Raw genomic sequence first — 23,159 nt, forward strand, 5'->3', positions numbered from 1 at the left:
ATTCGACACCGAACTTTCCTTTACTCCCTATATCAGATCACTCACTCGTTCTTGTCACCTGCATCTTAAAAACATCTCCAGAATCCGACCTTTTCTCACCGTTGAAACTGCTAAGACTCTTACTGTCACTCTTATTCATTCCCGTCTGGACTACTGCAACTCTCTTCTGATCGGTCTCCTTCTTACCAAACTTTCTCCGCTCCAATCCATCTTGAATGCTGCAGCCAGAGTCATATTTCTGTCCAGCCGCTTCACCGATGCCTCCATCTTTTGCCAGTCATTACACTGGCTACCCATTCGCTACAGGGTCCAGTACAAACTCAACTCTCTCACTCACAAAGCTCTCCACAGTTCTGCACCACCTTATATCTCCTCTCTCATCTCTGTCTATCGCCCTACACGTGCCCTCCATTCTACAAATGACCTAAGACTAACATCCCCTGTAATTCAAACCTCACACCTCCATCTCCAAGACTTTTCTCGTGCTGCACCAGCTCTCTGGAATGCACTTCCCCAGACGATCAGACTGATGCCTACCCCGACTTATTCAAGCGCGCTTTGAAAACCCATCTCTTCAAACAAGCCTACCACATCAACTACTCAGCAAACTAACTTTGCCCTGTTCCCTCCTTCCAAATATTACTCTGAATCTACACCCTACTATTTCATCTGTCTCCACACCCTCCATACACATGATAACTGCACTTGATACTTGACCATTGCACTTAAACACACGGGCTGATGACCGGATCATGCAGCTTTGTATGAAAATCCCTATTTATTATAATTGCCAGACCTGAAATAACAATCACTTTTCACCTATTGTGTCCCCCCATTTCCTTGTAGATTGTAAGCTTGCGAGCAGGGACCTCACTCCTACTGTCACTGTTTAAATAGTCTTAACTCGTACCGAATCTATTGTTTGTACATGTCCCCGCTTAATTGTAAAGTGCTGCGGAATATGTTGGCGCTATATAAATAAAAATTATTATTATTATTTATTATTATCACAAGTAAGTTGGCTCCAAATTCAGCCATTTATAGTGAATGTGGAAAATATTGTCCTCCATTTAAAATGGGCAAGGAGCGTGGCAAGGGATGAGGGAACTGGACGTGATGGTGATGATGCATGTAGAGGCCGAGGCCGTGGGCAAGCTGAAATTGTGCCACAACAAACACCCACATCTTCTGGTCTGACCTTCCTGTTCCAATTAATAGGGGACCGCAACACATCACTATTGAACCCAGAGCAGTGTCAAAAGGTAGTTGGTGGGATAACGGATAATGCTTCCAGTCACTTTGCCTCCATAACCACCCTGTCTTCCACTCAGTAGCTGTGAGTCTGGCCCGCATTTTCCTCACCCTGATCCTCCTTACTCCCAACATGCTGAGAGCCCGGAGACAACTGATCCCACATTTGGACACTCCGAAGAGCTGTTCACTTTTCCATTTATAGATTCGGGCCTCTCACCCAGTCCACTTGAAGCGGGGCAAGAGGAAATCGCATGTAGCAATGCACAAATATTTGAGCAGCCACTGTCACACGAAGGAGACATTGGGAAAGTGTCACAAGAGGTGGACGATGATGACACAATTGCTAGAAAGTCATGAGGAGGAGCAGGGTGTGGATGTGGAAGATGAAGTGGTGGATGATATAGTAACTGACCCAACCTGGCAGGAGAACATGCAGAGTGAGGGCAGTAGCACACAGGGGGAGGGAGGCATAGCACCCATACAGGCAGAAAGAAGCAGTGTGGTGGCCGCAGACAGAAGGCAGGCAACCGTTCCTCGTAACACCAACACGACGGAAGTTGCCATTCCAACTGTTAGGTATTCCCGAGTCTGGTTGTTTTTTTAAAGCCTCTGCCCCAAAAAGGCCATTTGCACCACCTGCCAGGCCAGCATCAGCAGGAGTAGCAAAAATACTAGCCTGACCACCACTAGCATGAACAGGCACATAGCAGCAAACCCCAGGGTCAAGGAACAGTGTCTGTGGGTGACACCACTGCTTATTCTGCTGTTGTGCGTGCAAGCCAATCCCCTGTGCATGGTGAATGCGAAGATGCCTCTTGCTCTGCACCTGTCGCTGCTCACACTCAACTAGCATCATCAGCAAGCATGTCCACATCATTGTACCAGCACAGTGTTCAGTTGTCCATACCCCAGTCCTTGGAACGTAAGCGCAAATATGCAGCCAACACTACACAGGCCACACTACTAAATTCTCACATTTCACAACACCTTGTGCTCGCAATGTTACCTTTTAGGCTCATGGAGACTGAATCTTTCTGCAACATTTTGGCAGCGGCTGTCCCTTGGTACTCAGTCCCCAGCTGCCACTATTTCTCTCGGTGTGCCATTCCCGCATTACACAAGCACGTGTCCCACAGCATTAACCATGCCCTCAACAATGCAGTTACTGGGAAAGTCCACCTAACCACTGACACGGGGGTAAGTGCTCCTTGGCAAGGACGTTACATCTCGCTGATGGCACACTGGGTTAATATAGTGGAAGCTGGGACCCAGTCAGATGTTGACATAGAACACATCCTCCCGACGCCGAGGATTGCGGGCCCTAGGTCAATTAGGGTTGCCCCCACAGTATACAGCTCCTGCACCTCCTCCTCCTATTCTTCAGCCTCAATCTCTGAAATGACCATATCAGTCACAAGCTGGAAGCCCTGCAGCACTGCCTCAGCCACACGGCAACAGGTTATGCTGAAGCTAATATGCTTAGGTGACAAACCACACAATGCTGAAGAGTTGTGGACCGCTTTGAAAGAGCAGGCAGATCTGTGGCTGACACCCCCGAACCTACAGTCAGGCATGGTGGTGTGACAATGGCTGAAAGCTGGTCTCGGCTCACACATGTACCATGGCTGGCCCATGTGCTTAACCTCATTGTTCAGCAGTTTCTCAAAACCTACCCAATCTGCTTGTCAAAGTATGCCGCCTGTGTGCCCATTTTAGAAAGTTAGCTACAGCTTCTGCTGCCCTTGCCGTGCTTCAGTAGCATTTGCAGCTTCCAGCTCAACAACTGGTGTGTGATGTCCCCACGCATTGGAACTCTACACTGTAGCTGTTGGGATCAATTTGTGAGCAGAAGAGGGCAGTTGGTGACTACCAGCATCAACAAGGCTGTCGGTATTCAGTTCAGACTCCACACATAAGACCTCAGGAGAGGACATGGATGTCAGACATATGTACGATCCTCCAAAACATTTAGGACTGCACCAAGATGGTAAGCGGTGATGACACCATAATTTAGCATCATCTTCCTGCTTCTCTGTCTTCTGAAACGCTCTCTGCTCACAATCAAAGAGGAAGCATTACAGGCCGAACACGATGAGATGGAGCAAAGAACCATACAGGGTGATTACACACAGCCCAGCTTCATCTCATCCCAATGTGGATTGGGTGACAATGAGGAAGGGGAGGAGTTTCATTCACAATAGACGGTACTACCTGCACAACTGTCATACCTTCTGTTCAGCGTGGATGGCCTGAGAACAGGGAGAAGGAGAAGGAGGAGGAGAGCATGTCAGTCATCCTCTTGGTGAGAACACGGAAATCTTGCCTGTTAGCAGTCTGGCATGCATGGCTGAATTTATGTCACCCTGCCTTTCCCGTGACCCTCGCATTCTCAAAATTTTGGGTGATACTAGTTGGTGCCACGTCTTCCCAAGTTACAAGGAGAACTTTTATCTATTATTCCCCATGCGGACAAGTCTACTAAAATGGGGCAGTACCAGAAGACCCTTGTTGCGGAATTATTAAAAAAAAAGTCCCATCTGAAAGCGCTGGTGGCAGAGGTCACAGTTCGTTGCACAACCAAGGAGTACAGGCAAGAGAGACACAACTTCAATCATCCTCATCCTCCATATCCTCCATATCACCAGGGTGACTGTGTCTGCGATGCAACACCCACACGATTTTTTTAAAGTGTGTTTATGATGCTCATAAAAACACATTGTTATACAGTATGTTATTCATTGTTATACATTACAAGTATGGGAGACCTGCTCCTTTCTAATGGGAACATTTTATTTTTTATAAACCCTCCCCCACGTCTCTTCCAAGGGGCATTGGAGTGCCTCCAAATTTTTGGCAGCACTCACATTCACTGCATAGGCAAACACTATGGGAGACCCACTTCCTAATAATGGGAACATTATTTTCAGGAGGCCATCTGACCTCTATGTCTCTTCTAAGGGGCATTGGACTTCATCAAAATTTTTGACTGCCCTTGTATTCACTGCATAGGTAACGCATGTAGGGGCTGGCAATCTAGTAGCAGCACTATGATCAATATGGGTGAGGATCAATTTTGAACTATCCACTTTACTACCGGCCTCTTAAATGCCCATACACACACTGTTTATCATGGTTTAGTTTTTTCAAGAACTTGGTCCCACCGGTCATATAGTTTCATTGTAGTGTTATCTTCCAGACTTTTTTTGTTTTTGCTCTTTGTCCTTCGCATGTAAATTTACCTATATAATACTTATATATTCACAATTCTAGTGATTTTATTGCTACCTATGCTTTTTGTTTGTGTATAAATAAACTTATTTTGATACATCTTGAATACAGATTTTATGACTCTAATTGCTCTAATTTTTTATACTTGTGGAAGTTTGTGTGTCATATTGACAGGTCTGAGGAAGTCATTTATGACATGGTCAGACACTGTATAGTTAGAATATTGCTCTGATTCTAATTGTTTATAGTTTCTAACAGTAGTAGTTTGAACAGAGTGTGGCTGAGCAGAAAAGCATTTTGAGCTGTTGCATGAGGTTTCAGGGCTCCCTCACAGGAGGCCTACATCGGTCCCTCTCCCACCACCTAATTTCAACTTAAATTCAAAGTCATAAATGCTGGCTCAGATCCTTGCTCATAAATGGCCCATGACTGACTGCTGCTGTGCCATTATAAAATTTCTACTGTGGGTCAATTGATGCCACTTTTCCTGGTATATGCTTCTAATTTTTGGAAATCTTTGGATTCCAAGTTGGGTTTCCTTCATGTGTGTTGTCTGAATTTGGTAGGACTCTCAGAACACCAGTCCTACATCTGTCACTCATCCTCCTGTTACTGATCTATGTATAAGATAAAAACGCTGGTCCAAGCCCTGTCCAAGTCCCTGTCCCACGCATCTGCAGCGCCCCAGAGTCCTGGTCGTTGCAGTACTGTGGCTCCGCCACTAAGGGGAGCTATGGTACGTCTGATGGCACTGAAGGAGTTCATCTGATCAGGTATCACAGACACCAATACATTTCACCACCGGGCCTCCAGGGGGAGCTAAGGGTTCTATTCATTAGGCCACTCCTCACACACTGGTAAAACTGGGGGTCAGGCAGGAAGTTAGGGAGAAAGCTGACTGGGTTGGAACCAGGCAACACCTTGTGGCAGAGGGTGTTGTGGGAGAAGATTCAGTAGGGTCCCTGTCAGGGGTGGGATCCTGACAGAGGCCTGGCAACTTGAGAGAACGTAACGGGACCGTGCCTGCTCAGGATAGCGGCGGTGCCCAAGGAAGGATTGGAAGCGAGATAAATTGTGCTGAGTGAGAAACGAGATCAAAGCAACAAGGAGAATACCAGTAGGGGTCGTGCTGTAAGACCGAGGCAACATCCTACTGAGGCGCACAACCGGCGGCCGGAACGCCGAGGGAGTATTACAATATTCAGCTTCAAGCAATACTCTAAACAGCGGCAGGACAGTCAGTCTAAGGCGGGCTGTCTCACCTAAATCACCTATGCAGTCTTGGGGGGCAACTTGTGGAGAGGGGCGACTCTAGGGTCCCGGAAGAGCTCCGAGCCTACCCGTCATACGGGTGCCGTTCCAACCGTAACATCAGGGAGGGACGGAGGATTAGCAGAACATCATCTAATCGAGTTGTGAGGGAACTTAAGAAACGGACACAACAGTTGTGGGGACTTTCCGTAAGCACAGCAGGGAAGGACCGCAACACCTAGCGCTAGAAGGAAGGCACAGATTTCCACCTGTTAAGAGAACTCTGGAGGTGCCATTGGACCGGCTGGACTTGCGCAGCCTGGTTATCCGGATTCCGGACTGAGGGCCCAGAGATCTTCAGTAAAGAGGTAAAGAGACTGCAACTTGGTGTCCTCGTTATTTACTGCACTGCACCACTACAGCATCACCACCACCATCATTTATCATATCTATCACTGTACGCCCCTCAGCAGGGTCACGGACCGGGCCTAGCCACCGTGACAACCCCAGAGCAGAGACTCAGAGGCCCGGTACCGGGTACCCCTCGGCCCTGCGGCAGTGGGGGCGCTACACATCCATGCTGTGCAATTATACTATTTGTACTCTGGGTCAGTTTGGCGGTTGGAGAGTTGTGATGCTGGGGAAACAATGGTAATTGGGGTGCCACCTCTGTGGACTGAACTGTGTGGGATGTTAAGATGGAGTAAGAGGAGGAGAGGCCACTTGATGCAATGCTTGCCATTCACTGAAGCACATGCTTTTTCAGGCCCTCACCTACAGTATAAGGCATCCCGCTGTGCAGGTGCCAAAGAAAGGGAGTCAAGTAGCCTGCCCAGTAACATAAGTTGTCAGTTGTCTTTTGTTATGATGAGCCGGTGTTTGTTCAGTAAAGCTTTCTGTAACATTACCACCTACCACGCGTACACCTCGAACAAAAGCCTATTCCCCCTTCCACCACAACCTTGCTTTTTCTCACTCATGTTGAATGTACCCTTCCCTTCTTTTTACCAGCTGTTTCACAACCCTAGGCCCAGACATGTCAATCACATGTCACTAAATTAATAATCAGTATTTATTCGCTGATATAGTGTGACCACAGTCCACAGAATTAGCACAAAAGTTTAATTAGTTGAAATGTGGACTGGTGGCTGGACTACATGATTAGCACAAAGGAGTTAGATGCAGAAATGTGGACTGGTGGCGGAACCACAGAATTAGCCCTAAAGATTTTGATTAAGAAATGAGACCTGATGCCTGCACCAGAGTATTATCAAAAACAATTTTGATTATGAAATGAGGTCTGGTGCTTCCATCAGATTATTATTCCTAAATATTTATAATATGAAATGAGGCCTGGTGCCTACAACAGAGTATTATCCAAAATGATTTGTATTATGAAATGAGGTCTGGTGGCTGCACCAGAGTACTAGGCCAAAAAATTTGGATTATGCATTGATTTGGATTGTGAAATGTGGCCTGGTGCCTGAACCAGAGTATTAGCCCAAACGATTTTGATTAGTAAATGTGAGATTGAAGACAACAACCGCACTCAGTTTGTATATTTGCATCATGAATGTGAAGAGTCTTTTAATAGGAACACCACAGTGATACAGACAGTAGCTGAGGTAACGTTTCGACCATATAGGCCTTTGTCAAACCTCACTGAAAAAATGCAGAAAGACATAATATTAGAAATCATGTATAACCAAGCAAAATTGTACATGTATAGTTACAATATACTGAATAAACATCACAATCAGATATATACAATATATACAAGATTTACAAAAAAAAAAAACAACCAAAATATCTACAAAAATTCTACAAAGATGTACAAAAATGTACAAAAATGTCTTACAAAACTTGCCCTAAAACAGAGTAACAAGGATCGTGATGTACCGCTGTGGAACAAGGAGGCGAGGGCAAAAGAGGTGGACGATGAATGTCAATCTTATATCAGGCATATGACCAATATGATACAATATGATACTGTACCCATATGTGAAACAGTACATGGAGCGATAAATAGTAGTAAACACTAATAGCATGCAAAGTGTATGACAAAACTGACCTTCAAGAAGAAAAGAAGAGTGAGCGAACGTCCAGAGGGACACATAGGCTCCTGAGAAGGTGAAGAGAGGAATATAAATAAATAAATACCAAAGCAAAACGCAGCACCACAGCTGTACCAGCCAGGGGGAGTCAGGGAAGGGGCAGGGAGAGATTGTAAAACAACATTACAACGTACCACTTGTAGGAGAATAGCATAGAACAGATCCGGAACGGCACGGATAGGGAATGGAGTCCCTGTAAGAACTAAGAGTAAGGGGCTGGTTGGTAAAAGTAATGCTAAAGTGGGTGCGTGTGTACATGACTTTATGAGGCATACCTGGTGGGTCCTATGTCAGGAGGAGAAGCAGCGGTGGTGTGGTACGGCCACACCACCGCTGCTGCTCCTCCTGACATAGGACCCACCAGTTATGCCTCATACTGTCATGTACACACGTACCCACTTTAGCATTACTTTTACCAACCAGCCCCTTACTCTTAGTTCTTACAGGGACTCCATTCCCTATCCGTGCCGTTCCGGATCTGTTCTATGCTATTCTACTACAAGTGGTACGTTGTAATGTTGTTTTACAATCTCTCCCTGCCCCTTCCCTGACTCCCCCTGGCTGGTACAGCTGTGGTGCTGTGTTTTGCTTTGGTATTTCTTTATTTATTTATTTATTTATATTCCTCTCTTCACCTTCTCAGGAGCCTATGTGTGCCTCTGGACGTTCGCTCACTCTTCTTTTCTTCTTGAAGGTCAGTTTTGTCATACACTTTGCATGCTATTAGTGTTTACTACTATTTATCGCTCCATGTACTGTTTCACATATGGGTACAGTATCATATTGTATCATATTGGTCATATGCCTGATATAAGATTGACATTCATCGTCCACCTCTTTTGCCCTCGCCTCCTTGTTCCACAGCGGTACATCACGATCCTTGTTACTCTGTTTTAGGGCAAGTTTTGTAAGACATTTTTGTACATTTTTGTACATTTTTGTACATATTTGTAGAATTTTTGTAGATATTGTTTGTTTTTTTTTTGTAAATCTTGTATATATTGTATATATCTGATTGTGATGTTTACTCAGTATATTGTAACTATACATGTACAATTTTGCTTGGTTATACATGATTTCTAATATTATGTCTTTCTGCATTTTATCAGTGAGGTTTGACAAAGGCCTATATGGTCGAAACGTTACCTCAGCTACTGTCTGTATCACTGTGGTGTTCCTATTAAAAGACTCTTCACATTCATGATGCAAATATACAAATTGAGTGCGGTTGTTGTCTTCAATCTCTGAATGGTCTGGATCTCTCCAAGTTCAACCAGCACCTTCTTCATTTAATTCAGAGTGCACGTCACTTCTTTTACATTGATTAGTAAATGTGACCTCCAAAGTCCTGACTGCAGCACAGTGTTGGCCAAAATAATTTGGATTAGCAATTGAGGACTGGTGCCTGCACCCCAATATTAGCCCTAACCATTTTAATTAGCAAATGGAGCCTTCTGGCTGCACCTTAATATTATCCCTAGCAATATTGATTAGTAAACAGGGCCTCTTGGCTGCACCCAATTATTAGCCCTAATGATTTTGACTAGTAAATGGGGACTATTGGCTGCACCCCAATATTAGACCTAATGATTTTGATTAGCAAATGGAGCCTCCTTCCTGTTTGAATCCTAATATTAGCCTTTATGATTTTGATTAACAAATGTGACCTGAGTCCTCACTGCAACAAAGTAATAGCCCAATCAATTTTGAGTAAGAAATGTGGAATCCTGCCTGCACAAACTATTAGCACAAACTAGATAGATACTGAAAGCTTCATTTCACACAGCACAGAATACTACCTAAATATATGAAAACTTGCAGCAGCAGCCTCTCTGCACTGTTACACTTAGAAAATGGCACCAGCAAAACAACATGAGTGCTTTCTATATAGATAGGGTGATGTGACTTCAGGAGCCACTTACAGAAGTCCTTGTGTGTGAACGTTGTCAATGCTTTCTGTGCCCTGATTTGCTACTGGAATATACCACATTAAGTTAGTTTTAAAAAAATTATATATATAGTCTGCTGCTACTCTGACTTCTCCCCAGTCCCCACCCCCTCCTCCCATAAAACCAGCTCTTCCTCTCATCATACAGAACCAAAACAGGGGAGGAGTCCTGAGGAGAGAATTTGCATATTCCCAGTGCATTCTGGGATAAGTGAAGAGTCTCCTCAAGTTCAAAGAACACTGGATTTTGGCCATTGCAGCTGAAAGGAGGACATCGGTAAATCAGGGGAGAAGTCCTGAGGAGAAAATTTGCATATTCCCAGTGCATTCTGAGATAAGTGAAGTGTCTCTGCGAGCTCAAAGAACACTGGATTTTGGCCGTTGCACCTGAAAGGAGGACATCGGTTAACTGCGCGCCTACAGGCTTGTGAATTTTGCCATGTTTTTCACCTCTTTAATATATCTTTAACAGTAAGAACATGGAAGACACCAGGTGCCATTTATTGAGCTGCATTTCTTGCTACATGTTCACAGACTTACCAGTGGAAAAGCCAAATTTGACATGCTAGAAATGCAAGCTTGTGTCCCTGTTGGAGGAAAAGTTGCAAAATCTAGAAGAGAGGTTAGCTACATTGAAAACCATTAAGGAAGGTGAAGAGTTCTTAGACAGAGCAGAATCATCTATTCATGTTCCAGAAAGAGAAGAAATTCAAAGTGCACCTGAAGAAACGGAAATAGAAGCATGTGACACAGAGAAGCAGGAGGATCGGGAGGCAGTCAGCACCCATACTGCTCAGAAACCAGTACCAGGCTCTCGCGCAGGAGAACGATGAAGAAATACATAATGATAAGACTTTACCCACAAAGAACAACCTTGTATGTCCTCAGAGTCCTCCTGGATGGAGAAAGAAAAATGTTGTGAAGAAGAAACAGAGAGTTGTTGTCATGGGGGATTCCCTGTTGAGAGGAACCGAGGCCGCTATCTGCAGACCGGAAATAACCTCAAGAGAAATGTGCTGTCTTCCAGGTGCAAAAACTAAAGATGTGTCTGACAGAATATCAGGACTCTTCAGACCTACAGACAACCACCCATTCCTGCTAATACATGTGAGAACAAATGACACCGCAAGAAAGGACCTGGAAACCATCTGCAGTGACTTTGAAAACTTAGGTAAGAAAGTGAAAGAACTGGGAGCGCAGGTGGCCTTCTCTTCCATTCTCACAGTGGATGGCCATGGAACAAGGAGGTGGAATAAGATTCTGCAGGTGAACATCTGGCTACATTGATAGTGCCATCAGCAAGGATTTGGATTTGTGGATCACAGAGTGAATTACCTAAACGATGGACTGCTTGCTAGAGATGGGGTGCACCTTACGAAGACTGGAAAACATGCATTTGGAAGACGTCTTGCTACACTCATCCGGAGAGCTTTAAACTAGAACAATATGGGATGGGAAGCAAAATGCCAGAAAAAGCCACACACCTGACAAATACTATTGAGAACGCTGCTATTAGAAGTGAAAAGGAAGAATAAAGGTAAACAAATCTAAATACTAAAAATATTGGAGGAAGAGAAACCAAACACAAACTAAAATGTTTCCATACAAATGCACAAAACATGGGCAACAAACAAGGATAATTGGAACTACTAACACAGGAGAAGTATGATGTCATTGGAATCACTGAAACTTGGTGGGACGATACGCATGATTTGAATATAAGGCTAGAAGTATAAAACTTATTTGAATGAAACAGACTTGATAAATGAGGATGGTGTTGCATTGCATGTTAGAAAAGCATATATCTGCACAGAGATTAAAGCTTCAGAGACTGGGAGTTCTGTGGAAACTGTTTAGGTAAGAATACAAGGAGAGAACAACGGAAAGGACACCATTGTAGCCATTTACTACAGGCCGCCTGTCCAAGCTGAAGATATGGATGAACTCTTTATGCATCAAATGGCCAAGTTCTCCAAAAAATATGACATAGTGGTCATGGGAGATTTCAACTATCCAGACATTTGTTGTGAATCTCTCTCAGGCAAATGTAACAGGTCAAGCTAATTCTTATCCTCTCTTGTTGACAACTTTATCTTCCAAAAGGTAGGGGAGAAAACAAGGGGATTTTCTACCTTGGATGTGATCCTTATAAACAGAGAGGAAATGTTTGAGGAGGTAAGAGTGGCTGGGACCCTAGGAGGTAGTGGCCATGCTATTTTAGAATTTTGGATAACTAGAGGAGGAAGACCTGTGAAGACTCAGACATCAAGGTTAGATTTCAGAAAGGCAGATTTTAAGGGACTCAGAAGGAGAATTGGGGGGATCCAATGGCTGGATATCCTTAAGGACAAAAATGTCCAGGAAGGATGGGAAATCTTGAAAAATGAGATTATCAAAGCACAATCAATTCCAAAATGAGGGAAGAATACAAAGCATTTAAGGAAACCAGGATGGATGAACACAGAACTTAACCATTTCTTTCTTCCTTTTTAGCATGTGTTTATCAAGTGGAAAGAGGGAGGCATATCCAAAGACACATATAATGCTGTCTTCAGAACCTGCAGGGCATGAACCAGATAAACTAAAGCTGACAATGAATTAAGGCTTGTAAGAGTTGTCAAAAGCAATAAAAAAGGATTTTGGGGATATGTCAAAAGTAAAAGAAAAGTCAAAGATGCTATAGGATTTTTACAGGATGAAAATGATGAACTGGTAAGAAAGGATGTTGAGAATGCCGAACTTTTAGATTCCTATTTTCTCTAAGAAAGGAATTGTAACATCAACTGATCTTCACTGTCCTATTAAAGGAATAGAAGAATCCAGGATCTCTATAAAAAGAAAGATAGTGAGGAAACACTTAGCTAACATATATGAATTCTAGTCTCCAGGTCCAGATGAATTACACCCCAGAGTACTGAAGGATAGAGCAGAAGAAATTTTTGAACCACTCTCCATAATCTTTGAAAATTATTGGAGAATAGAAGTCCCAGAAGACTGGAGAAGAGTAAATGTTGTTCCTATCTTCAAAAAGGGGAAGAATAAGGACCCAGGGAACTCTAAGCCGGTGAGTATGACTTCTATACCAGGAAAGATCTTTGAACAAATTATTAATCAACATGTATGTAAGTACCTGGATAAGAATGAAGTGATTAACCAGAGTCAGCATGGGTTTGTAACTAATAAGTTATTTCAGACTAACTTGATTTCCTTCTATGACAGAATCACTGACTGATTGCATCAGGGAAATGCTGTAGATATAGTATATCTTGACTTAAGCAAAGCATTTGACAAAGTATCTCACACCATCCTTATTGAAAAAATGACTAAGTATGAAATGACCTACTTACAGCCAAAGCTAACGGAAAATACTCTGTACTCCTCCTTCTAGACCTGTCCTCTGCTTTTGACACAGTTGACCACTGCCTCCTACTACAGATCCTCTCCTCCTTTGGCATCAAAGACCTCGCCCTATCCTGGATCTCCTCATACCTTTCCAACTGCACATTCAGCATCTCTCACTCCCACAGTACCTCCTCATCCTACCCTCTCTTTGTTGGAGTCCCCCAATGCTCTGTTCTAGGACCCCTACTCTTCTCAATCTACACACTTGGCTTGGGACAACTCATAATGTCCCATGGATTCCAGTACCACCTTTATGCTGATGACACTCAAATCTACCTTTCTGGACCAAATGTCACCTCTCTGCTGTCCAGAATCCCGGAGTGTCTATCAGCCATATCCTCCTTCTTCTCCTCTCGCTTTCTCAAGCTCAATGTGGACAAATCTGAACTCATCATCTTTCCTCCATCTCATAGATCTTCCATACCTGACCTATCTATCGCAATTAACGACATCACGCTTTCCCCCGTACCGGAAGTCCGCTGCTTCGGAGTAACCCTTGACTCTGCCCTGTCCTTGAAACTGCACATCCAAGCTCTTTCCACCTCCTCTCATCTCCAGCTCAAAAATATCTCCAGAATCCGTCCTTTCCTCAACCATCAATCTACTAAAATGCATGTTCATGCCCTCATCATCTCCAAACTTGACAATCCTTTTCTGTGGCCTAACAAGAAAAAAATCCAGCTTCCAAAAATAATCCAATTTATTGAGAGTAAAATGCAAAGTCCAAAAAACGTGGTGAACAAGAGAGTGAGTAGCAGCAGGCTACGCGTTTCGAACAGTGTGTTCTTTTTCAAAGCTGCTCCATATGCATTACAGCAGGATTAAATACCAGCCGTAACCAATCAGAATGATTGGGACTCACATTTGACACATATATATAAGTCCACAAAAAAAGATAAAAAAAACATAATATACAAATACACAAGAGACAGATAAAAATATACAAAAGTGATGACCTAATAGTAAAACGTAATTTCTTTGCGAGCATTTAAGCCCGCAGGATAGCAGGTATTAAGACAGAAAATTCATAAAACTTCATGCATTATTAATCATTTTTTTGAAGTCTCCTCCTATAGCCAATATCACAAATCTCTCAATGCTGGTAATCCAAAGACAGTCCATGTTCCACTAATGACAAATAACAAAATGCTCAAAGCATATAACATAAAACAAAAACTCCCATAAAAATACATAAAGGAAAAAAAAAAAAAAAACCCCAAGAGAGAGAAAAAAAAACCCCAAGAGAAGAAAAAAAAAAAAAAAAAAGAAGAAAAGCTAATAGTGAAACATAATTTCTTTGCAATCATTTAAGCCCGCGGGATGGCAAGTGTTCAGACAGAACATCCAATAAGCTTCACGTGTCATTAAACGTCTTTTGAAGTCTCCTCCTCTGGCTGACATCGCAAGTCTTTCAATGCCAATGATCTGAAGAAAGTCCGTTTTCCCCTGATGACAAATGACAAAATGCTTAGAGGCGTATGACATGGAGCGAATGCTATTAGTAGAAAGAGGAATATCAGTGATATGTTCTGAAATACGAGTTTTAAGCATACGAGTAGTGCATCCTATGTAACTCAGATTGCATTTGATACATGTAATCATATATACTACATTTTTACTATTGCAGTTAATAAACTGCTGTGTTTTAAATTCTTGTCTATTGCTACTGTCATAAAAGGAATGTGCGATAACAGAATGCGCACATGTTTGGCATTTGGCAGCTCCACAATGATAGAAGCCAGTATGATGCAAACAGGTACGAGAAGAATTGCCAGGATTAAAGAAGCTTGGAGAAAGAATGTCAGATAAAGTGGGGGCTTTTTTTGCGACCACTTGACAGCCTGTCGCCAATATAGTTGATAAAGTCTCATCTTCATATATAATTGGGATGTTTTTTAGTATAAGAGACTTGATACTACTAAATTGGGGACTATATTTGATGGAACAAAATATTTTTCGATTTTCATTACCATTTATTGCATCCCTGGACAGAAACATATCGCTTCGCTTTTTACACTTTACAATGCTTCTTGCTCTATCAAGAGACCAGTTAGAGTAACCGCTCTTTTCAAGTCTATCACAACATGAATCGATTTCTTGTTTAAGAATATCGGCGTTGTTACAATTACTGGTAATCCTGGTTAATTCACCAACCGGTATGGATTTAATAGTATGTCTCGGATGACTACTAGAGGCATGTAAGATGCTATTGCCTGACAATGGTTTACAATATGTAGAGGTAACAATGGCATTACCCACAATACCACGTAAATTCAAGTCCAGAAACGAAATCACATGAGAATCAGCCTTATAGGTGAAACGAAGATTAAATTCATTGGAATTGAGATAATTTAGAAATTCTGGCATGGCAGATACATCACCACTCCAAATAAGGAGTAAATCATCGATGTATCTACCATACCAGAAAATGGCCAACAAAAACGGATTATCATTGGAGTACAAAAACAGCTCCTCCCAGTATGACATCACCAAATTAGCTACGGACAGCGAATGTTTGCCTCCCATAGAGACTCCTTTACATTGAAGAAAAAACTGTTGGTCAAAGGAAAAATAGGTGAGTCATCAAGAAAAATACAGCATGCATGATATAATTGCATAAGTCATCAGTGTAATCACTATATTTATGCAAGTTAAATTCCAATGCTGAGATAATGACACTTTGCGGAATGCATGTATAAAGAGAAATTACGTCACAGCCCATCCAACAAAAATTCTCATTCCATGTAACATTGGATAATTGCTGCAAAACATCTTTTGAGTCTCTAAGAAATCCTGGGACTCTTACAACCAAAGGCTGCAGCAGCGAATCTACCCATTGACTCAGATGTTCAACAAGGGAACCCATTCCAGATATAATGGGGTGCATTGGAGGAGGTGTGATACCCTTATGAACTTTAGGTAGCCCATACATAGTGGGTATGTTTTGCAGCAATTATCCAATGTTACATGGAATGAGAATTTTTGTTGGATGGGCTGTGACGTAATTTCTCTTTATACATGCATTCCGCAAAGTGTCATTATCTCAGCATTGGAATTTAACTTGCATAAATATAGTGATTACACTGATGACTTATGCAATTATATCACGCATGCTGTATTTTTCTTGATGCCTCACAACTATTTTTCCTTTGACCAACAGTTTTTTCTTCTATGTAAAGGAGTCTCTATGGGAGGTAAACATTCGCTGTCCGTAGCTAATTTGGTGATGTCATACTGGGAGGAGCTGTTTTTGTACTCCAATGATAATCCGTTTTTGTTGGACATTTTCTGGTATGGTAGATACATCGACGATTTACTCCTTATTTGGAGTGGTGATGTATCTGCCATGCCAGAATTTCTAAATTATCTCAATTCCAATGAATTTAATCTTCGTTTCACCTATAAGGCTGATTCTCATGTGATTTCGTTTCTGGACTTGAATTTACGTGGTATTGTGGGTAATGCCATTGTTACCTCTACATATTGTAAACCATTGTCAGGCAATAGCATCTTACATGCCTCTAGTAGTCATCCGAGACATACTATTAAATCCATACCGGTTGGTGAATTAACCAGGATTACCAGAAATTGTAACAACGCCGATATTCTTAAACAAGAAATCGATTCATGTTGTGATAGACTTGAAAAGAGGGGTTACTCTAACTGGTCTCTTGATAGAGCAAGAAGCATTGTAAAGTGTAAAAAGCGAAGCGATATGTTTCTGTCCAGGGACGCAATAAATGGTAATGAAAATTGAAAAATATTTTGTTCCATCAAATATAGTCCCCAATTTAGTAGTATCAAGTCTCTTATACTAAAAAACATCCCAGTTATATATGAAGATTAGACTTTATGACAGTAGCAATAGACAAGAATTTAAAACACAGCAGTTTATTAACTGCAATAGTAAAAATGTAGTATATATGATTACATGTATCTTACATAGGATGCACTACTCCTATGCTTAAAACTCGTATTTCAGAACATATCATTGATATTCTTCTTTCTACTAATAGCATTCACTCCATGTCATACGCCTCTAAGCATTTTGTCGCTTGTCATCAGGGGAAAACGGACTTTCTTCAGATCGTTGGCATTGAAAGACTTGCGATGTCAACCAGAGGAGGAGACTTCAAAAGACATTTAATGACGCGTGAAGCTTATTGGATGTTCTGTCTGAACACTTGCCATCCTGCGAGCTTAAATGCTCGCAAAGAAATTATGTTTCACTATTAGCTTCTTTTTTTTTTTTTCTCTTTTGGGGATTTTTATTTTTTCTATTTTTTTTTTCTCTCTTGGGTTTTTTTTTTTTTTTTCTCTCTTGGGTTTTTTTTTTTTTTTTTCTTTATGTATTTTTATGGGAGTTTTTGTTTTATGTTATATGCTTTGAGCATTTTGTTATTTGTCATTAGTGGAACATGGACTGTCTTTGGATTACCAGCATTGAGAGATTTGTGATATTGGCTATAGGAGGAGACTTCAAAAAATGATTAATAATGCATGAAGTTTATTGAATTTTCTGTCTTAATACCTGCTATCCTGCGGGCTTAAATGCTCGCAAAGAAATTACGTTTTACTATTAGGTCATCACTTTTGTATATTTTTATCTGTCTCTTGTGTATTTGTATTTTGTATATTCTGTTTTTTTAATCTTTTTTTGTGGACTTATATATATGTGTCAAATGTGAGTCCCAATCATTCTGATTGGTTACGGCTGGTATTTAATCCTGCTGTGATGCATATGGAGCAGCTTTGAAAAAGAACACACTGTTCGCAACGCGTAGCCTGCTGCTACTCACTCTCTTGTTCACGTTTTTTGGACTTTGCATTTTACTCTCAATAAATTGGATTATTTTTGGAAGCTGGATTTTTTTCTTGTTTTGCTCTACTATTTACGTGATTACTGCACCGTATCCGAGCTTCCCCACAGCACATGCCTAGCAGGTGAGCTTGTTTCACTTTTTTTTTCTTTCTTTTTCTGTGGCCTCCCTGCTAACACCCTTGCACCTCTCCAGTCCATCCTTAACTCTGCTGCCTGACTAATTCATCTCTCTCCTCGCTACTCCTCCATTTCCCCCCTCTGCAAATCTCTTCACTGGCTCCCATTCCCTCAGCGTATTCAGTTCAAATTACTAATATTGACCTACAAAGCCATCCATAACCTGTCTCCTCCATATATCTCTTAACTAATCTCCCGATATCTTCTCTCACGTAATCTCCGGTCCTCCCAAGACCTCCTTTTCTCCTCCACACTTATCCGCTCCTCACCCAACCGCCTCCAAGACTTCTCCAGAATATCCCCCATCCTCTGGAATTCTTTGCCCCAACACATCCGACTATCAACCACATTCGGATCCTTTAGACGGAACCCACTGACCCCTCTGCCTCCTCACCACTACTGAAGCTACCGCCTCACCAACGCCGGTGCTCCTACAACCCTCAACCTATTGTCTCCATCCCCACCATCCTGTAGAATGTAAGCTCGCAAGGGCAGGGTCCTTGCCTCTCTATATCAGTCTGTCACTGTTAGTTTGCTTACTGTAAGCGATATCTGTAATTTGTATGTAACCCCTTCTCATGTACAGCACCATGGAATCATTGGTGCTATATAAATAAATAAATAATAATAATAATAATAATAATAATAATAACAATAATAAAAAATGGCAACTGTTAGGTGGATTCATAACTGGCTTAGTGATCGGACCCAAAGAGTGGTCGTAAATGGCTGCAAATCCAGTTGGAAGAATGTCTCAAGTGGGGTACCACAGGGTTCTGTCCTGGGCCCTGTATTGTTCAACATTTTTAACAACGATTTAGATGAAGGAATTAAGGGTCCACTAATTAAATTTGCTGATGATACAATGCTAGGAGGGATAGCTAATACTAGAGAAGAGAGAGAGAGGATTCAAAAATCTATACAGTAAATGAACTGGAGCAGTGGGCAGCAACTAACAGAATGGTTTTTAACTAGGGAAAATGCAACGTACTGCATCTGGCAATAAAAATGAAAAAGCATACAGAATGGGAGGAATAGGGCTAAGCAACAACACATGTGAAAAAGACATGGATATACTAATAGATCACAAAATGAACATGAGCTAACAGTGTGATGCAGCAGAAAAAAAGGCAAATGCAATTCTGGGATGTATTAACAGAAGCATACTGTCTAGATCACGTGAAGTCATTATTGCACTCTACTCCTCTTTCGTCAGAGCTCATCTGGAATACTGTGTCGAGTTTTGGGCAACAGATTTTTGAAAAGACATCAACGAACTGGAGCTAGTTCAGAGAAGAGCGACCAGAATGGTGACCGGTCAGCAAACCATGTCCTATGAGGAATGGTTACAGGATTTGGGAATGTTTAGCTTGCAAAAAAGACTGAGAGGAGACTTAACCCCTTTACCCCCAAGGGTGGTTTGCACGTTAATGACCGGGCCAATTTTTACAATTCTGACCACTGTCCCTTTATGAGGCTATAACTCTGAAACGCTTTGACGGATCTTGGCGATTCTGACATTGTTTTCTCGTGACATATTGTACTTCATGTTAGTGGTAAAATTTATTCGATATAACTTGCGTTTATTTGTGAAAAAAATGGAAATTTGGCGAAAATTTTGAAAATTTTACAATTTTCCAACTTTGAATTTTTATGCCCTTAAATCACAGACATATGTCACGCAAAATACTTAATAAGTAACATTTCCCACATGTCTACTTTACATCAGTACAATTTTGGAACCAAAATTTTTTTTTGTGACGGAGTTATAAGGGTTAAAAGTTGACCAGCAATTTCTCATTTTTACAACACCATTTTTTTTTAGGGACCACATCTCATTTGAAGTCATTTTGAGGGGTCTATGTGATAGAAAATACTCAAGTGTGACACCATTCTAAAAACTGCACCGCTCAAGGTGCTCAAAACCACATTCAAGAAGTTTATTAACCCTTCAGGTGTTTCACAGGAATTTTTGGAATGTTTAAATAAAAATGAACATTTAACTTTTTTTCACACAAAATTTATTTCAGCTCCAATTTGTTTTATTTTACCAAGGGTAACATGAGAAAATGGACCCCCAAAGTTGTTGTACAATTTGTCCTGAGTACGCTGATACCCCATATGTGGGGGTAAACCACTGTTTGGGCGTATGGCAGAGCTCGGAAGGAAAGGAGCGCCATTTGACTTTTCAATGCAAAATTGACTGGAATTGAGATGGGACGCCATGTTGCGTTTGGAGAGCCCCTGATGTGCCTAAACACTGAAACCCCCTACAAGTGACACCATTTTGGAAAGTAGACCCCCTAAGGAACTTATCTTGATGTGTGGTGAGCACTTTGACCCACCAAGTGCTTCACAGAAGTTTATAATGCAGAGCCGTAAAAATAAAAAATCATATTTTTTCACAAAAATGATGTTTTCGCCCCCAATTTTTTATTTTCCCAAGGGTAAGAGAAGAAATTGGACCCCAAAAAATGTTGTGCAATTTGTCCTGAGTACGCTGATACCCCATATGTGGGTGTAAACCATTGTTTGGGCGCATGGCAGAGCTTGGAAGGGAAGGAGCGCCATTTGACTTTTCAATGCAAAATTGACTGGAATTGAGATGGGACGCCATGTTGCGTTTGGAGAGCCCCTGATGTGCCTAAACATTGAAACTCCCTACAAGTGACACCATTTTGGAAAGTAGACCCCCTAAGGAACTTATCTAGATGTGTGGTGAGCACTTTGACCCACCAAGTGCTTCACAGAAGTTTATAATGCAGAGCCGTAAAAATAAAAAATATTTTTTCACAAAAATGATATTTTTGCCCCCAATTTTTTATTTTCCCAAGGGTAAGAGAAGAAATTGGACCCCAAAAAATGTTGTGCAATTTGTCCTGAGTACGATGATACCCCATATGTGGGTGTAAACCATTGTTTGGGCGCATGGCAGAGCTTGGAAGGGAAGGAGCGCCATTTGACTTTTCAATGCAAAATTGACTGGAATTGAGATGGGACGCCATGTTGCGTTTGGAGAGCCCCTGATGTGCCTAAACATTGAAACTCCCTACAAGTGACACCATTTTGGAAAGTAGACCCCCTAAGGAACTTATCTAGATGTGTGGTGAGCACTTTGACCCACCAAGTGCTTCACAGAAGTTTATAATGCAGAGCCGTAAAAATAAAAAATAATATTTTTTCACAAAAATGATCTTTTTGCCCCCAATTTTTTATTTTCCCAAGGGTAAGAGAAGAAATTGGACCCCAAAAAATGTTGTGCAATTTGTCCTGAGTACGATGATACCCCATATGTGGGTGTAAACCATTGTTTGGACGCATGGCAGAGCTTGGAAGAGAAGGAGGGCCATTTGACTTTTCAATGCAAAATTGACTGGAATTGAGATGGGACGCCATGTTGCGTTTGGAGAACCCCTGATGTGCCTAAACATTGAAACTCCCTACAAGTGACACCATTTTGGAAAGTAGACCCCCTAAGGAACTTATCTAGATGTGTTTTGAGAGCTTTGAACCCCCAAATGTTTCACTACAGATTATAACGCAGAGCCGTGAAAATAATTTTTTTTTTTCTCAAAAATGATTTTTTAGCCCCCAGTTTTGTATTTTCACAAGGGTAACAGGATAAATTAGACCCCAAAAGTTGTTGTCCAATTTGTCCTGAGTACGCTGATACCCCATATGTGGGGGGGAACCACTGTTTGGGTGCATGACAGAGCTCGGAAGGGAAGGAGCGCCATTTGGAATGCAGCCTTAAATGGATTGGTCTGCAGGCGTCACGTTGCATTTGCAGAGCCCCTGATGTACCCAAACAGTACAAACCCCCCATAAGTGACCCCATATTGGAAACTAGACCTCCAAAGGAACTTATCTAGATGTGTTGTGAGAACTTTGAACCCCCAAGTGTTTCACTACAGTTTATAACGCAGAGCCGTGAAAATAAAACATCTTTTTTTTTCCCACAAAAATGATTTTTAGCCCCCCAAATTTTTATTTTCCTAAGGATAACAAGAGAACTTGGACCCCAGAAGTTGTTGTTCAATTTGTCCCGAGTACGCTGATAACACATATGTTGGGGTAAACCCCTTTTTGGGCGCACGGGAGAGCTCGGAAGGGAAGGAGCACTGTTTTACTTTTTCAACGCAGAATTGGCTGGAATTGAGATTGGTCGCCATGTCGCGCTTGGAGAGCCCCTGATGTGCCTGGACAGTGGAAACTCCCCAATTCTACCTGAAACCCTAACCCAAACACACCCCTAACCCTAATCCCAACGGTAACCCTAACCACACCCCTAGCCCTGACACACCCATAATTCTAATCCCAATTCTAATCCCAACCCTAATCCAAACGTAAATGTAATCCAAACCCTAACCCTAACTTTAGCCCCAACCCTAACTTTAGCCCCAACCCTAGCCCTAACCCTAACCCTAACCCTACCCCTAACCCTAACCCTAAACGTGACTGAAATACGTGGCACTGAAATACGTGGCACTGAAATACGTGGCACTGAAATACGTGGCACTGAAATACGTGAAACGTGGCACTTAAATACGTGGCACTGAAACACGTGGCACTGAAATACGTGATACGTGGCACTGAAATACGTGGCACTGAAATACGTGGCACTTAAATACGTGGCACTTAAATACGTGGCACTTAAATATGTGATACGTGGCACTGAAATACGTGGCACTGAAATACGTGGCACTGAAATACGTGGCACTTAAATATGTGGCACTTAAATACGTGGCACTTAAATATGTGATACGTTCCACTTAAATACGTGGCACTGAAACACGTGGCACTGAAATACGTGATACGTGGCACTGAAATACGTGGCACTGAAATACGTAGCACTGAAATACGTGGCACTGAAATACGTGGCACTGAAATACGTGGCACTGAAATACGTGGTACTAAAATATGTGGCACTGAAATACGTGATACGTGGCACTGAAATACGTGA

The 23,159-nt window shown here is 41.9% G+C and overlaps 1 protein-coding gene across 2 annotated transcripts in view; it reads left to right on the top strand.

Annotated features, from left to right (window-relative positions):
- LOC143770136 (sulfotransferase 2B1-like) overlaps positions 1-23,159 on the top strand; it is a 297,130-nt gene that overhangs the window by 159,964 nt on the left and 114,007 nt on the right. Inside the window, exon 4 of one of the 2 annotated variants that reach the window (XM_077259457.1) lies at positions 8,491-8,541. The exons of the other annotated variant lie outside the window; for it this stretch is intronic. Coding sequence (XP_077115572.1) covers positions 8,491-8,541 — 51 coding nt within the window. The remainder of the gene's footprint in view (positions 1-8,490; positions 8,542-23,159) is intronic. 2 annotated transcript variants of the gene reach the window in all.

Source organism: Ranitomeya variabilis, chromosome 4 (genome assembly GCF_051348905.1).
Source record: "Ranitomeya variabilis isolate aRanVar5 chromosome 4, aRanVar5.hap1, whole genome shotgun sequence".
In the NCBI taxonomy this organism is placed as follows: Eukaryota; Metazoa; Chordata; class Amphibia; order Anura; family Dendrobatidae; genus Ranitomeya; species Ranitomeya variabilis.